This window comes from Myotis davidii, unplaced genomic scaffold (genome assembly GCF_000327345.1).
Source record: "Myotis davidii unplaced genomic scaffold, ASM32734v1 scaffold392, whole genome shotgun sequence".
Taxonomy (NCBI): domain Eukaryota; kingdom Metazoa; phylum Chordata; class Mammalia; order Chiroptera; family Vespertilionidae; genus Myotis; species Myotis davidii.
Window position 1 is genome coordinate 1,504,854 of NW_006284244.1, and position 19,104 is coordinate 1,523,957.

The 19,104-nt window shown below is 36.7% G+C and overlaps 1 protein-coding gene across 1 annotated transcript in view; it reads left to right on the forward strand.

Moving 5' to 3' along the window:
• SPOCK3 (sparc/osteonectin, cwcv and kazal-like domains proteoglycan (testican) 3) overlaps nt 1-19,104 on the forward strand; it is a 207,071-nt gene that overhangs the window by 114,093 nt on the left and 73,874 nt on the right. Inside the window, exon 4 of the mRNA XM_006754272.2 lies at nt 2,053-2,167. Coding sequence (XP_006754335.1) covers nt 2,053-2,167 — 115 coding nt within the window. The remainder of the gene's footprint in view (nt 1-2,052; nt 2,168-19,104) is intronic.

Here is a 19,104-nt window from a genome sequence, read left to right on the forward strand (position 1 = left end):
CCAATCCACCCTGCTCTGTGCATGACAGGAGGCGGCGCCCCAACTCCCCAATCGGCCCTGCTCTTAGCCCGACCAGGGGCTGCACCTAGGGATTGGGCCTGGCCTCTGCCACCCGGGAGCAGGCCTAAGCCAGCAGGGCGTTATCTCCCAAGGGGTCCCAGACTGCAAGAGGGCACAGGCCGGGCTGAGGGACACCCCCCCTACCCCCCAAGTGCAAAAATTTTTGTGCACCGGGCCTCTAGTAAGTAAATAAAACTAAATGGCTTTCTGACTGCAGGAAGCTAAATTCATATAATATACACATGGTGTGTATTTGCTATACATCTGATTCTGTTGCTCTCTACAGAAACATTAAAAAAAAGTGTTCAATAGAATCATTCTGAAGAAAAATTGTTTCCCTTATGAAGTAATATTTTTGCAGAGCTATAACTTCATCATATGAAAATCTTAAAGACAGCTTTGAAATTTTGAATTTATAATTATGTCAAAGAAAATTAGCCAAAAGGTAAAATTTGATGTTAATGAAATCAAATTTTTATAAAGATTGTGCTTTTTTTCTTGTTAATTATTTAATAACATTACAAACAATCAATGATCAATTTTTGAGCAAAAAATCATTCCTCTATTTAATAAACTAATAGCTCATGTATTTTTGCTGTTCAAGTATTTCTTGAACTTTCATTTTCTTGGAATAAAAATATCGCTGCTAAAAATTAACCACATTTAAAATGTGAATGAGTATAGAATAACAGCTTTGAAGGGAGCTAACATTTTCAAATTTCAAAATTTAATATTAGCTATAATTAATATTGACTTTTGGCTTTATCTGCTCATATGCCACTTTTAATTGCTGCTGAACTTTTCTTAAATTATGTCATGAGTCAGAATTTTATTATGACAAAATTTAGGGTTCTGAAATATGAAGTTAAAAGAATTTACAGGAAAGAATATTAAATTTGAAGTCTCAAAGTTTTATATAACTTATTTGGCTTTCATTAAAGCACTCACAATTTCTTAACTATGTCTACTTTTGATTTGTTATAGGGAATTATTAATTACATTTAAAATTTATTGTGACTTTATATGACAAGATCGTTTCTTAATAATTGAAATATTGAATAATTAAAAATGATACCTTTAAAATAACTTACTCCTCCAAAAAGGCCCACTAACCATTACAGATATATTTCGAGTGCAGTAATTTTTAATCATTTGTTGTGGGGCTAATTAAGAATTTTGCCAGAGAGAGTTATTTGACAAAGAAAAAAAAACCATGCTGCACAGATGTGAGTAATCTGATTAGTCATTGGGTGGATTCAGTGCTCTTGGTATCAGCTGAAGCGGAATTAAATTAGTCACTGGTGCATTTGTCGATGGGAGCCAGAAAGTCTGCAGTATTTCTTCTTAAAATAATTTGTACTGAGTAAATTATGGGGGTAGCCACTAAAGAAATCTCATTACTTTAGAATTAGCAAGATCAATTTCTTTTAGGGGAGGAAGATCGTTATTGCCTTTTTAAAGTATGGAGTAGTTTTATAATTTTTAAAATCATATCAAATGTGCATTTATAAAAATATTATCTTAAGAATGATTTATGAGTATTGTGGCTTAGAATACTAACAAAGAGTAATGTTTACAAAGAAAATCAAACCAAAGCAAAACTAAACAAAAAAACAGCTTTATGTGCCTTAGTAATTGTGACCATTTACCTTTAATTTTATTCAGCTTTGCTACCATTGACTGAGGAGAGCCTGGCTCATGGTTGCTACGGCTGTTTGATTCTTGAAACACTATAGTGTAGGTGTTATCCCAATTATTCATATGAGAAAATTGAGGCTGAGAACATTTAAAATACTAGCCCCAAATGTCACATTTAAGAAGAGACAACATTAAGATTTGAGCTCAGGTCTAATGCTCTTTGTTCTATTCCATTCATTTTTCTTTCCCCATAGCATACGTAATAGAATCACAAGCATGCTGTTGTCAAGTTCTCAATATTTTACTGTTTAATTAAATATATTTGAATGACTATTTTTCTCTCTTCTTATACAGTGCAAACTAGAATATCAGGCATGTGTCTTAGGAAAACAGATCTCGGTCAGATGTGAAGGCCATTGCCCATGCCCTTCAGATAAGTCAACAAGTACAAGCAGACATGTTAAGAGAGGTAAGAGATGAAAACCTATTTATATTTTTATTTGTTCTCTCTACTAAAATGTTTTGCAGTAAATGTCATAATGTATACAATGAAGCTTAATTTTATCTAGCAGTAATTATATCGTAAATGAACTTTTCCCATTTAGCCTCAATTATTATTGCAAGTAATGTTTCCCTATAGATCTACATTTATCGTAATTGTAATAGTTATATGCTTCTTTCCTACTTGAACACCATATATAAGAAATTCAAAGCAATGCCTTCTATGAATTGTTGTGTCAGAAAAGTGTTTTACATCCTTTTTTTTCCATTTTGGAGCAAGCAACTGATTAGTGGTAACATAGTAAGTGATAGTTTGGTTCACTGTGGAACTGGTCAGACAATTAGTACTTATCTTTTTAATTAAAATTTCTACCCCATATAGAGTGTGAATGTGTGTACAAGATGCCCTACTAAATAATTTCATAAATTAAACTTTCTTTTGATTATATCTAATGTTTTGAATCTTTATTTTTATCGGTTCAATGTCTAATAAAATAATGAAATATAAATGAATCCAATATGTGTTATAGTATATAATTCAACTTTTCATTGATTATTTATTGTGGTTGGAATGGCAATGTTTTTATATTTAAGATATTATTTATGCATTTAAAAATATCTCTATGGCTGCTAGTTTTATTTCTTTGTATCTATAGATAAAGAAGACAATTTAAAGCATTTTTTAAGTCAAGGACTATTTTAGAGAATATTAATATCCACATTTGCCATATATTTTATAACCATCTGAATCATGTAATATAACAATTATTATCATTGGACCTTAATGAAAATACTTTTTCTCCTTTTAAAAAATATGAATAACAGATATGCATATAAAATTTTTCTTGTAAAATATGTATTTTCTTACATGTGGTATACTTGATATTCTATATTACAATGTCTCACAATGAATATTTTATTACAGATACAACTTATGCACTGCAGTTATGCCACTTATATTTATCTTTACTTAATAAGTAGTATTTTAGATAAAATTTAGAATGTTAAAACTGTTACAGCATTGCTTTTAATAAAGCAACTAGTTGATTATATTATTAAAAATAAATGTATTGACTTGCAAATTAATTTCAAGCTAGTATTTACATATTATGCAGTAGGCAGAAAGACACCAACTGGTGGAAGAAAGCTGTCTTCCAGAAGTCTCATCCTTGTTGCCTCGCCCCAGCCTAGAGTCAATTTCAGAGTGATTCTTTCTGGACTCCCTACCCCCATCTCCCAATCCACTTCCTCTAGCATAGCTCAAATGAGGATGTTCAGGCATGACCTTGAATATATTAATTAGTCCCCTTATAATTAAGAGTAATTATAATTTTATTTTAATTGAAGTATTCACTATCCCTTGCATCCCTCATCTCCATTCCCTATTTACATAATTGAATGCATTTTCCTCAGCAAATCACTCTTAATTTTGGAGTAAATCCTACCTTGGTGTTCAATATCCATGTCTTATTGTTTTCATTGGAAGCTATAAAAACATTTGAGTAGTAGTCATAATAAGTGTATACCTAGAATACATCACAACCCTGCACTAAAATTCCTCTTGAATAAGACTTCTTGCTTTCTAAACTCATTTTTGAATAAGAAGATATATTTGATGTTGTATTAATTTATCATAAGTTTCCACAAAATGAACTCAGTATGCATTAAAGAGGATCCCTTGTGAATAAACAATAATTATGTTTTGTGTTGCTCAAAGTCTCTGTACAATGTTTATATTAATATGTCAAGAAGGACACTTCACTTAAAAATCATATCATCAGGGGATAAGGATCATTTGTGTTCAATTGTGCGTAGAAAGAGAGGCAAGAAGAATTTAAACTAATCCTGCTTTGATGTATTGTCAGGGAAAAACAAGTACAGAATAATGCTAGCTACTGTGGAAAAATAGTACAGAAAATTGTGAATGTCATTTCTGCACAGTACCAAAGTCCAAGAGAAAAGGAATATTTAAAACCTAGTTCCATATCATTTCTAATCTTTCAGTTGTCATTTACATTAGAAACATGCCTTCAGTAGACTGTGCAGTACAGGAAATTCAATTTAATGGCATCTCTGTTCTAGAGAAAGGGAGACAAACTACCCAAAATGAAATATTTCCTGAATCTTTCTGACTTCCTACATTTGAGGTCAAATTGACACCATAGTAAGTTTTGACTATGTTAACAGCTGAATGAATTCTTTACAGTGATTTGAAATATATTACAACTAATAAAAGTACATTTTGTTTATATAGTGGGAGAAACCAACATTTTCCTTTGTTCTCCTAATGTATTCAGTAATGGATGTGCATCAATTGATCCAAATATATACATTCAAGTAACCCAAATAAATATAATAGGCACTTTGCATTTTTAAAATTCTAAATTCTGACTTTCCATAAGTAAATAAGCATACCCCTCTTTAATTAATAAATTAACTCCACAGTTTTTTGCCCTTCTAACTCATAAAAATCAAGATTACAAAGGCCAGTGCTTCTAGGTCCTTTTAGTGTATTACTTATTTCCATTACAAAGAATCGTTGTTTGATCACAAATGCAGAATGATCATTTGGAAGATTAATCTACTTATTCAAGGATTGTTGACATTTTAGATGATTTATAAAACCCCATACACATGTAGTTAGGTTAATATGAGATTCATAGTTGTGAACATGGACTATGGACAAACCATTTTCCATGTATTTTGTATATTGTTTTGCTACATTTTGTTTTTGGTGGCAAAGTTATACTCAGAGACTGTTGACTTTGCCAGCAATTTATTTACCACAGGTTCACAGTGGGGATTATAATAATTCACAAGCCACTAGCATACAGGATAATAAGCCAAGAAAGGATAAAAATATATTTCATGCAAATAACAGATTTAATCGTACAGTCATTCCAGGCAAGAGGAGATAAAGAAGTAAAAGTTCAGCCCTGTCCAGTGTGGTTCAGTTGGTTGAGTGTCTCCCCATGCACCAAAAGGTTGCTGGTTAGCACATGCCCAGGTTGTGGGCTTCATCCCCTTTAGGGGGCGTGCAGGAGGCAGCCAATTGATGTTTCACTCACATAAGTGTTTCTATCTCTCTCCCTCTTCCTTCCTCTCTCTCTACAAGTCCATAAAAAATATATATTTTTTTTTTATAAAAGAAAGTCCAAATTTTACAAAAGTGTACCTTTTTACTAGTATACAAGTTTGGTTTTTTGGGAGAGGTCTTGACCAACCATGAGTTGACATCCTGCTGTCAGTGCAAAAACGAAAGCCCCTCATTGCTAGGGAAAGGAAGACGATGGTGTTGTTGGACATGATAGGCTGCTCTGCGACCATGACATGGTTTAGCACCCCTGCCAACAGAGTCATCTTGGACAAGGCAGGAGCAAATATCTCAAGATCTTAAGAGAACTACTTAGGTCAGCAAAGTGTGCCTTGCCCAGACTGAAACTCTCAAATTGTCTTCATGAACTCTCAGTATTTATCATCTGAATGTCTCCTCACCATAGTTGTATCTCCACATATTCCTATCAGTAAGTCTCTAGTGGGGACTCTTAGCATTGCTGAGTGCTTATAACCATTAACAGATGAGATGGTAATAACATCCTGACTCAACTTACTTCATTCCCATATCAAAACAACTGTACTTATAAAAAAATCATACACAAGTGGATTAAAACAGCTTCACTTGAGCCCTGGCTGGGAGGTTTAGTTGGTTGTCCCATATATCAAAAGGGTGCAGGTTTGATTCCCAATCAGGGCACATACCTCAGTTGTGGGTTTGAACCTCAGTTAAGGCACATAGAGGAGGCAACTGATATTTCTGTCTCACATTAGTGTGTGTGTCTTTCTCTCTCTAAAAACTAATAAATACCTATCCTTAGGTAGCTTTAAAAAAGGAAAAAACAGCCCTAGCCAGTTTGACTCAGTGGATAGAGGATCAGCCTGCAGACTGAAGGGTCTGACGTTAATTCTGGTCCAGGGCATGTACCTTGTTTGCAGGCTTGATCCCAGCGCTGGCCACATGTGCAGGAGGCAACCAATCGATGTATATCTCTCACATTGACATTTCTCTCTCTCTCTCTCTCCCATCTCTCTCTCTCTCTCTCTCTCTCTCTCTCTCTCTCTCTCTCTCTTCCCCTCCCTTTCATTCCCTCTAAAAAATCAATGGGAAATATCCTCGGGTGAGGATTAATGGGGAAAAAAAAGGAAATAAGAAAAAACAGCTTTATTTAAGTCATAAACAATATATATATATAAATCTAGAAAGGATTTTCAGGACCAAAGATGAATAGCATTGGAAAGGACCTTAGAAAATATTTATTTTGCACTTAGTATGCCTAAACTCAAAGGAGACTACCCTAGACATATCTTAAATGATCTACATAGCAGTGGTTCATGATCGCAGTAAACTTTGACCTGTGGTATATCATAAGTGCTTTATTAAGATATTCATTTGAATGACTAGATTCAGAAGATTGTTTTCTGAGAACACATCAGATTATGTGTTGGAAAGGAGTTAAACAAGGACTGTGTACAAATAGTTATTTGATGTGGGAAGAATTAAAACAATGCTATCTCCACTTTTATACCTGATAACATGCAACTGCACAAAGTCAAAATATAAAATTCTAACTAGAATTTATAGGAAAGATATAAAAAATTCCACAACAAATTCATGTAGAAAATAAAATACTTGTGTAAAATTTGAAATCAGTTAAAGAGCACCACAAAAAAAAATTAGCTTTTCAGAGAAAATACGCTTATCATGACTTGACTGATGGGATTTAGGAAAGGAGAGATCTCCAGGAGTCATTGACAACTCCTGAGAAAATTATGATGATAAAACCAAGATGGAAACATTGTTAAAAGATCTAGTTTAGGTGGGAAAAATTTTAAATTCAGCAATGAATTTAAACACTGTAATTAAGGGATTCGTGGTCCTAGTGTAGAAACTTTGTGCTTTCACATCTGAGAAAAAAGGTCTGGGTTGGAGTAAATACTGGAGATACACTGAGATGCAAAAAGTGAGAAAAGTAGGGTGAGAGGTTTACAAAAGACTATTAACCACAGACTCATTACACGAAGAAGCATCATGATGATGTTAAATGAGAAACAGGAAAGAACAGTGTCTCAGCAGCTGAGGAATACATTGCGCCTTGAGAAAGATGGTGACTTTGACTCTTGTATACAGGAGGGATGTTCTGTAATATGAACCTGAGAAATGACCTCAGACTTTGGCAATTAGAATGTCAGTAGTGATGGTAAAAGAGCAACTTGAGCCTAATGGGAGTTAATGGAGATAATACGGACAAATTACTTAACATATATAATAGGAATTCAATAAAAGTTTATTCCTTTTCTACCTCTGCTCGTCTCTCATTCCCGACATGTAATTTATTTCAGGCAAAATGGTGGGGTTGAGATGGTAGTGATTAAGGTAGTAGGGATATAGAGCAGGTAATTGATTCAATAAAATTTTTGGAAGCTAAATGGCCAGGACTTGACTATTGAATTTAGGAGAGAATGTAATCCACATTTGGAATATGAGAGAAAGCTGTGGAAATAATACATATTTACATCTATATTTTCAAGTTATTTCCTTTACTCTTCAAAACATGTAGGTATTGGTATACCAGTTGGACACTTGAGGAAACCGAAGATCCCAGAATTAAGAGATATTCTCAGCTTAAGATAGTTACCAGGTAGTCTTTCTATCTGTTAAGCCTACATTCTATTTCTTTCTTTCTAAGAATAAAGAGACTGATTTAAACCCAGTTTTGTCACCATGCTAAAATTTATTTTTTGTATTAAAAAAAGATTTTTTATTTTATAGAAAAAAAATCTCCTTGAGTTTTCCTCAAATAATAGCAATTAGCTTCATTTTTTTGTGTGTATCTGTCCAAATTTCCCAACACCATTTATTGAAGAGACTGTCTTGATTCCATTGTATGCTCATGCCTCTTTTGTCAAATATGAATTGAGCATAATGTCTTGGTTCCATTTCTGGGTTTTCTGTTCTGTTTCATTGGTCTATATATCTGTTCTTGTGCCAGTTCCAGAAGTTTTGAGGACTGTGACTTTGTAGTATAGCTTGATATCTGATATTGTGATCCTTCCAACTTTGTTCTTTCTCAAGATTGCTGCAGCTATTCGGGGACTACAGATGAAGTTTTGGAGAGTTTGTTCTAGGTGTTTGACGTATACCATGATATTTTCATGGGGATTGCATTGAATCTATAGATTGCTTTGGGTAGTATGGACATTTTAATGATGTTGATTCTACCAATCCATGAATACGAAGCTAGACCACCATATGCAAAATTAAACTAAAAATGTCTAAAGGACTTAAATGTAAGAAAACCATAAAAATCTTAGAAGAAACTATAGGCAGCAAAGTAGTAGATGTCTGTTGTAGCAATATCTTTTACCAATATAGCTCCTAGGGCAATGGAAACTAAGGAGAAAATAAACAAATGGGACTATATCAAAATAAAAAGCTTCTGCACAGCAAAAGAAACCATCAACAAAACAACAAGAAAGCCCATTGCATGGGAGAACATATTTGCCAATGTTATCTCTGATAAGGGTTATTCTCCAAAATTTATAGGGAATTCATACAACTTAACAAAAGGAAGATAAACAATCCAATCAAAAAATGGGCAAAGGACCTAAATAGATACTTTTAGAAAGAAGACATGCAGAAGGCCAAGAGACATATGAAAACATGCTCAAAGTTACTAATCATCCGAGAGATGCAAATCAAAACAATGAGGTACAATCTCACACCTGTCAGGATGGCTGTCATCAACAAATCAACAAATGACAAGTGCAGGCGAGGATGTGGAGAAAAAGGAACCCTCGTGCACTGCTGGTGGGAATGCAGACTGGTGTAGCCACTGTGAAAAACAGTGTGGCATTTCCTGAAAAAATTAAAAATGGTATTTCCATTTGACCCAGTAATCCCACTCCTAGGAATATATCCCAAAAAAACAGAAACACCAGTCAGAAAGGATATATGCACCCCTATGTTCATAGCAGCACAATTTGCCATAGCTAAGATTTGGAAACAGTCTAAGTGCCCATCAGCAGGTGAATGGATTAGAAAACTGTGGTACATCTACAGGATGGAATACTATGCTGCTGTAAAATAAAAGGAATTCTTACCATTTACAACAGCATGGATGGAACTGGAGAGCATTATGCTAAGTGAAATAAGCCAATCAGAGAAAGATAAATATCACATGATCTCACTCATTTGTGTAATATAATGAACAACATAAACTGATGAACAAAATTAAACCAGAGTCATAGAAGCATCAAACAGACAGTCCAACCTATGAGGGAAGGGAGGAGGTGAGGGGGTAAGAGATCAAGCAAAGGACTTGTATGCATGCATTTGAGCATGGCCAATGGAAACAGATTGGGGAGGGGGGTTTGAGGGCATGTGCTGGTGGGTGGGGATGGCTGGGGACAGGTCACGGGGGAAAGGAGACTTACGTAATACTTTAAACGATAAGAATTTAAATTAAATATAAGTAAACAAAATAAATAAATAAATATGTCTTATTCAGGAAAAGGTTCATATGAAGTTACAGCATTGCGAATTTAAAAAAAAAATTCCTAAAGCTTTCTGTTTACAACTTTTCACACATTTATTTAGACTTCTTATATCACAATGCGCAGCATATAGTAGGCACTCAATGAATATTTATGAATGTATGAATTAAACTTGGTGTTGTAAATGTCCAATTAATAGTACAAAACTAACCAATTTTAAAATAAAGTTTGGAGCCAGAGTTTATGCATAAAAAATAAAATAAAATAATAGCAATTAAAATGATCCAATAAAGCCATAGAATTCAGCTGTGGAGGAAACTGGCATTAGCTCTAGTAAGCAAGTCTTCCCCTCCCTCTCTCATTCTCACCCTTTCTTGCTTCCTCCCTCTCCCACACCCTCCCTCCCTCCATTCCTCTGTCTCTATGGGTTATGTGTATATGTTCTTTGGCTAATCCCTTCACCTTCTTCCATCCAGTTTCCTCCTCTTCCCTTCCCTCTGACAGCTGTCAGTCTGTTCCATGTATCTATGTCTCTGTTTCTATTTTGTGTGTCAGTTTATTTTGTTCATTATGAAATGGGAAATTTGGACTGGAACACGTGATATTCCCCTGAGGAAGGATGGTTCCTGGGCTCTTGTCCGGTGGAGTATCCAGAATGAAACCATGGATGAAAGGTGGTATAGCAAAGGTGGAAATATATTGAGAAACAAGCACAGACTCCCAGGTGGGGAGGAGAGAAAGAGTCCCACCAAGTCCCCTTATCCATGGCTTGTAAAGGCTGCAGTTTTTTGTGCCTCGATATCCCTTCTGATTGGTTACTATTCCCCTTAGATTTGGTCAGTATAGCATCACCTGAGCTTAAGCCTCACATGAAGTACCTGAGATGCCCTCCTTCTTCACCCTTATTGTTCTCCAATTCCCTCTGGGCTTTCTTCCTCCCTCTATTTTGCAAATGTGTACCTTTTGCCACTCCCCATATCCCCTATCTTATGGAAATGCTCCCCTATCTTATGGAAACGCTCCCCTATCTTATGGAAACGCTCCCCTATCTTATGGAAATGCTCCCCTATCTTATGGAAACGCTCCCCTATCTTATGGAAATGTAATATCTGTTGCTCCTAGTTCCCTGGTTTTAGGGAAATGTATTCTTTGTAGCGCTGTAGCCCTGTGCTTTTTCTATGGACCCTTTAATTTCTAAAGTTTTCTAAAACTGCCTATTTCACCCCTAAAAATTTCTTTCAGTTAGATTACACACATAAGTGAGATCATGTGGTATTTGTCTTTCTCTGACTGGCTTATTTTTCTTAGTTTAATAATCTACAGGCCCACCCATGCTGTCTCAAAGGGTAAGAGATGCGTCTTTATTACAGCTGCATAATATTCCATTGCATAAATGTGCCACAGTGTTTTTATCCACTCATCTATTGATGGGCCCTTGGACTGTTTTCAGATCTTCGTTATTATGAATAACACTTCTATGAACATAGGTGTGCATATATTCTTTTGAATTGTAACTTTTAATACTACTCTGTATCCACAATTTTTGGGATTCATTTTCTCATGTCTTCTTTGATTTTCTTGAAGATATCCTTTAATATTTTTTAGCAGGATGCATTGATGGTGGGCTTTTTGCAAACCTCAATATCAGAAAAGTTTTTGCTTTTAGGAATAGTAAATAGTATAGCTGAAAAAAATTCTCAAATAAAATATAATATTTCCTCAGAAATTAAAGGAATTGATCTTTTGTCTTCTAAGTGCTATTGTTGTTAAGAATAATATCCTTTATATTACATCAAATGTTGTAATAACCAAAAAGAATATAATTAAAGCATTATACCAATAGTATTAATAGTATACATACAGACTATAAAAGTATATCTAACAGAAAATCCAAAGCTATATTAAATTAAAGAGGGATTTAACTTCTTGCAAATATAAATGCTGTAATAACACATAATTTTTACTTCTTATTCTCTTTTTTTTTTTAAATATATTTTATTGATATTTTACAGAGAGGAAGGGAGAGAGATAGAGAGTTAGAAACATCGATGACAGAGAAACATCGATCAGCTGCCTCCTGCACATCTCCCACTGGGGATGTGCCCGCAACCCAGGTACATGCCCTTGACCGGAATCGAACCTGGGACCTTTCAGTCCGCAGGCCGACGCTCTATCCACTGAGCCAAACCGGTATTGGCTACTTCTTATTCTCTTAAAGATGCAATGGTCGTATGGAAAAGTGGCATTATTATAAAAAAAAAATGACTGTTATAGTCTCAATTAATACCTATGTGTTATTATTGATTCACATACTATAAGTATGATGGATATTTCTATATGTCCTTTAAAAACTTTGTATATCAGTTACTCTTCTATCAGATACTTTTCTTATAGATTTTAGCCTCAATTAAATATAGCAAAGATAAAATATACAATTATCTGTTTATGAAAAATACTTTAAATTTAGACATATCAGCAAAACCTTTTGATGTTCTAGTCTGAACACACATTAAATATGACATATTGGTACAATTACTTAACTAGGTCAGGCAAAATAATTTTTATTAAAATTCTATAAATTTAGGCATTACTTTTTTCAATAAGGTACTAAATTTGCATTTGGCCTGATTTTCTGTCTGTTGTTCTGCATATATCTCATGTACTAGATCAAGTTCTACAATTTACATTTCTAAAAATTGTGATCATTATAAAGTCTATTTAAAACCTAACTATCCAGGGAGTGATTGGGTCCTAGTGCTTAAACTCACAGGTATTGTGGTTAGACATCCATATGCCTACATTAGTGATCCTGCCAGAGTTGAAGTCTGACCTTGAAAAAAATAGCAAAACACTCTAATTTTTAGTCTCCTATTTTCTCATATCATTACAATAAATCCACTGGGTTTGAAGACTAAATTGAAGTAGATAAAATGTCCTTAGCACAGTTCCTAAATTATCACTCCTATTCCTCAAGGATCTCTATTTTTTGAGGGGTGTGGGATTTTTCCCCACTTGGAAGCCAACAAGTTAACCTACATAGTTTCTCAGATGCTGACAGCAAAGAGGCAACACTCAGTGATGGCGAACCTATGACACGCGTGTCAGAGGTGACACGCGAACTCATTTTTTGTTTTATTTTTCTTTGTTAAATGGCATTTAAATATATAAAATAAATATCAAAAATATAAGTCTTTGTTTTACTATGGTTGCAAAGATCAAAAAATTGCTATATGTGACACGGCACCAGAGTTAAGTTAGGGTTTTTCAAAATGCTGACACGCCGAGCCCAAAAGGTTCGCCATCACTGATAGGTCATAGACAAAGGACTTGATTGCCCACAGCACAAGGTTCGTGCTCACATTTGTTCCCCTTGACCTCTAGTCCCACAGGAGAGATGTGCAGTGAATACTGTGAACACAGTGGGTTTCAGCCCCAGCTGGAAAAAATAAAAACACTCAAGTTTATGAAACCCTGAGCGATAGGGAGGCTGGTAGCAAACGTGTCCAATCTTTGCCCCAGAGGAAGACTTCATCTTGACATTCCTGGAGAGCATCACTACCTCATCTCTGTAGGTAGATACTATCCCAATCTCCCAAGTCCATTTGCTCATAAATATCTTTAAAAAGTTGGTGCAAGAAAAAAGCTGTTATGTGTTGACACAAAAGAGACACATGGAGATTTGTCTCTCAACAATATTAACAAATTCTCCCCTGCTTCCAAGTTAATACTTCCCGTTGAGCTCTTTGATTCTACTTTGCCTTGATCTCTTCTCCTTTTGAATCCGTCCCTGTCTCCTCTCCTGAGGTGTACATCCTCCCCCAACCACTAACCCTGCTCCTTACAGCTTCTCCAGTGCCTTGGTTGTAAATGGAAGTTAGGAAATAATTGTTGAAGTTAAACGGATTTGTGTCTATGAAGATTTCACTTCAGTTTTCTCTTACTTGTAATGTTGCTGATAAAAGTTGGCTATAATTCCTTTCTTTGTTTCTCCATAGGGGAGCACTCCCAACCCAGCTTTCTTTAACATTCTTGGACTTTTTACAGTTTGAATGTGGTATGTGTGTCTTTTCTGCTTTTGTTTTGCATTGTCTGCTTATTTTGCTAGGCATTTTCTGAACTTCTTGAATCCATGGTTTGGTGTCTGACATATTTGTTTTCATTTTTTTTTTATTATTCTCACCTGAAGATATGTTTATTGACTAGAGAGAAGGGAGAGAGATTTAAAAAAAAAAAAAAACACACACACACACACAAAAATCAATGTGAGTGAGAAACATGGATTGCTTGCCTCTCATATGCACCCCAACTGCAGAACAAACTGGCAACCTAGGTATGTGTCATGACCAGGAATGGAACCTGAGACCTCTACATGAATGGGATGATGCTCCAACCACTGAGCAACACCAGTCAGGGCTTAGTGTCTGATACTAAATTTGAAAAGATCTTGACTATTATTTCTTTAAATATTTTGCTATTCTCTTCTCTCTTCTTCTGCTGTTCTGACTGAGGAAATGTTACAGCTTTTGATATTGGCTCATGTTTCTTGTATATTCTGGGTGCTTTGTTTTTCTTTTTTGTCTTTCATTATTTTATGTCTGCATTGTACTCTAGGAAGTTTCTGTTTACCTATTTTCAAACTCACTGATTTTTATTTCTACTACTTTCTTTAGATTCTTCTATTTTTATCTCTATGTTTATGTTAATCATCTGGTTTTCCATGTTTCATCGTCTCTATTAGAGTCCTTAATATATTAATCATAGTTATTTTAAATTCTCTTTCTGATTCTTTTAATATTCAATCAGTTGATTTTGACTCTCATGGTAAGTTATTTTGTCTCTTGAGACTCTTACATGTTTTAAGACCTTTTGAATTTTTGTGTTGTTGAAAGCTGGAGAGAATATATAGTATAGGGTAGTGAGCACTGAGATAAGTAAGCATTGAGTGTGAGGATTATGTTACTATGGCTAGGATCTGAGCAGGGCCCCACCTTTATGGTAGCTGTAGGCATCATAGGATTCAGCTTCCTCTTGTGTCACTGTTCCTCCTCTCCTCTCTCAGGAGCTTCCTTTTGTATATGACTCCTCAGAGTGAGTCAGCATCTGGCCGCTCTTTCGGTTGCTATTTAGTGTTACTGTTATTGGAGGCATATTAGAGTGCTGGTCAGGTGTGGGAGGAGGAGGGGCGCTTTCCAATTTTCAGATTGTCTTAGTCTTTATTAGATCTGTGTCGTAGGGAAGTGGTTCTCTCCCTCCTGTGGGCAGAGCGGCTTCTCCCTTCCTGAGCGCTCCTTCATTCTCCATCTACAGAGTTCCCAGTCTAGGTCTCCAGAGCTTTATCCCCTGTCAGCTATGACATTTATTTACTTATTTATGGATTTGTTGGTTTGTTTCCTTTGGTAAAATAGGAAGGTTGGAGGGGCTACAGTTGGGGGATTTTTTTCACCTAGCTGCCTCCCTTCCTCCCCCCTTAAAGTAGGTCTCTATTATGGAGAAAACTCGGGACTTATTTCAAAATGGTTACCCTTTTCCTTTCCTACCAGAGGCATAAATTGATATTTTTTGGGGGGCATCTAGAAGGCAAGCCCAAGGCGTCTGGAGGCTCCATAGGATGGAAGCATCCAGAGGTTCCTCGTCATCATGCTAGTCCACACTCAGCCTCCAGCATTTTGTCAAATCACCACTTACGTGTCCCTATCAGTTTATGCCTCCAGCGGCCTCTTCTCTGAGACAGTACATCCCAGCTTGACTCCAGCTGCAGTGCAGCACAGTGCCTTCCCTGTGCTGGCACAGTGTCCACCTTGCCCTCTGAGGAAGTCCTATCCCTCATCCCCAGTGACCAGGACTTTGTTAGGGAGAAGGAGCTGAGTGGAAGTCATGATGGCCACTCTTCCATTCCTAGTTGTCTTAAACACTCTCACCGAGAACCCCCTGGGGTCTTGGAAGAACAGCCTTCACAAGTGTGAGCCCCGCCCCTCTGACTTCAGCTTCCAGGAGCTCGACTCTCAAGCTAGTCCCTACTCAGCCTCCAGCAAAAAATCAAAATTACAATTGTAGTGTTTCAACCTGTTTATGTCACCCATCAGCTTACCTGTGAAGTAAAGAAATCTCAGGTGCTGTATCTCAGATTTGCCAGATTCTTAGATTTTTAGTCTACTGGTTTGCCCTGTAATCTCAGTTCTTTGAAGGGTCCTTGAAAAGTGATTTTTAGTTCCTTCTGTTTCTCTTGGTATAAAAACAGGAATAATGCCTTTTAAGCTCTTTACATTTTGGATCTGACCCTTAAAGTCTAAAAATACTTTTAAAATATAAATCACACAGTTATTAATGTATCTTTAGTTATTACCATATAATTTATTGGAATATAAAGCTCATAAGCTGTCTTTTGAATAAAGGATGGCACTGTAACTTAATAGTGAAAAGAGATGAGGTGAAATTTCCTTCCTATAAATAATATAGGTGTTTGAAATTATTGTCCTCTGACCCACATATTCTAGAACCTAATAGTGTGCATGTGCAAAAGAGCAATTGCACTTAAGGATCTAGTATGGAGCTCTGAAAAAGAGGAGGGAGACTCAAAGATCTTTGTTTTGCTGGTTTACTAGATGGCCTGACATGTAGCACTATAAGATGCTTTGACTGTGTAATTTAGCATGTGTTTAACTCTGATTGCTTTAACTCAAAAGACCAAAGTATCACCATTTTACAAAAATGTAAAATGAACAGCCTGTTCTTTTAACTATTTCTGCTGATCTTGCAAGATGAAGCACCAGGGAGGCCTCCCAGGCACTTCCCAGCAGTTGCTCAGTTGAGTTAAATTGAGAGCTCTGCTCCACCAGCGTGGGAGCAGCTTGGTAATTTTCTGAATAATTATTGGAGACAGAAACTCACAGCTCTTCCCTCTGACTGCACATTTTTTCTAATTGATTTTCTTAGCAAACAATTGTTCTTAAAAACTTTATTAAAAAAAATTAGGTTTAATTATCAAAACTAAAAATTTCACTAAAGTCACCAAAGTAAACATAAAATCAATGTCACAGCATCATAGCATAGTAAAGATAACAATGGGGACATTTTGTATGATTTTTGGCCCTCTAGAGACCATTTTATTTGGTTTAGATAGGTCCTGATTACAAACAGAATAGGGACTTTATACTTAGAATAGTGTCATTGTTTTTGCTTTACTTCGTGAGCTTTAAGGAATAAAACTACAGGAAGCAACCCCCCCCAAAAAAAAAAATGTATACACATTTTAACAACTGATAGCTCAATTTTGAAAATTAAATGTATGTTAATAAACACAGCATTTATATTTATTCAAAGTGGGTGTATACATTTTGGGGACACCCTATATATTGATAGAATTTGATTTTTTTAAAAATATATTTTATTGATTTTTTACAGAGAGGAAGGGAGAGAGAGATAGAGAGTTAGAAACATTGATGAGAGAGAAACATCGATCAGCTGCCTCCTGCACATCTCCCATTGGAGATGTGCCCGCAACCCAGGTACATGCCCTTGACCGGAATCGAACCCGGGACCGTTCAGTCCGCAGGCCAACGCTCTATCCACTGAGCCAAACCGGTTTCGGCAGAATTTGAATTTTTAATCAAGGTTATTTTTTTCTGTTTAATAAATAGATAAAAGGATGAATAACTTTATAGCCTAGATTAGTTTCCCAGAGGAATTTGAGTTTTTCAAGATTTACTTTATAATCAATGTTATGAATAATATGATCATTCCCCTAGCTGGTATACATTTTACAAAAATTAAACTATATAAACCCAGGTTATTCCAGATGATACTCAGTGTGTGATTTAATTCAAACTTCAGAATTAAGAAACAACAACAAAAATAAACACTCATGATTATGTAGTAGTTTGCAGCTAACTAATTTATTTTCTTAAAATTATAACTGAAATGCAAATAAAGCTGTTCATTCATCAAATAGTAATTTTTATTATTGTTTTTTTTCAAACAATCTTTTTCTGTAATTGATTTCAGAGAGGAAGGTAGAGGGAGAGAAAGATAGAAACATCAATGATGAGAGAGAATTGGGGTTCGAGCCTGCAACCCGGCATGTGCCCTTGATTGGAATCAAACCCAGGGCAGTTCAGTCCACAGGCCAACACTCTATCCACTGAGCCAAACCAGCTAGGACATCTTCCAGACATCCATCCGGATAAAACCGCAGCAGCTGCAGGGCCGAGGAGCGTGGGAGAGGTAGAAAGGCCTGGGAGAGGCCCGGGGTTGTGGCCCCTTTTGCAGATGCCACAGGAGAGGCGCTGCCGCTACTGCCCTTTTTACTGCAGGAGAGGCCGCAGCTCCGGAGAGGCCTCGGTGTCAGCAGATCCAGGGCCCCAGCTCCTTCCACAGAGGCAGCGGGAGAGGGGGCTGCTGGGTCCCGATCCCAGTGCTGCCCCTTCTGCAGAGGCAGCCACAGATGCTGTGGCATGGCCTGGTCCCAGCAGCACGTTTCCACAGAGGCTGGACGGAGTGCAACCTGCTGTGCCTCAACCTCCCACAGCCCCTCCCCCAGCAGGCCTGGCCCCAGATCTGCCCCCATTGTCGGGGACAGGGCCAGCGCTAAGAAGTGAGGGCCATGGGGAGAAGGCCTAAGCTGTTAGTAGGACATCCCCTGAGGGCTCCCAGACTGAGAGGGGGTAGACTGGGCTGAGGGACACGCACCCCCCCACCACCAGTGCACAAATTTTCATGCACTCGGCCTCTAGTAGTAATTATAATAAGAGAAAAAGAAATAACTGATCTCATGCTTAGTCAATAAGGGGAAATCTTAAGAAGGATTTTAATAATTAAACAATAATGTTTATCGTTATTTAGACATAAAGCTGCTGCATTTTATAATTTACTACTTTGAAGTCTTATGAGGTAGGAAATAAAATATTACACTCATGTTTATCTTTAACTATAGGAAATAAAGCCAGATAATTTTTTTTTTATAAATTAACTTGTGAGACCCCCGAAATGGGACCCTCACTCTGCCCTGCAGACCAACGACGACCCCAATCAACCGCAGGAGACGTCACTTGATGCAAACAGCAAGAGGCTTTATTCCAGCGAGCTGGGGCTCAACTCAAAACTCACGCAGGAGCGGAGTTGGGCCCCGAGCAGAGAGTTTTCCAGATATTTATAGCAAAAATTACACGTTGGGGAGGGGTTGCATGCAGGAGTGAGTAAGGAGAACAAAGAGATTCCAAATGGGTCTGGGCGGTGTCTTGATAGGGCGCGAAATTCACTCCTCATTCCTGCCTGGTGTTTTTACAACCTGCTTATCTCAAAGGTTGGCTATCTCCGGGGACAGCCTCAAGGCCTGCGCTCCCTTTGTTCCTGTCTCTC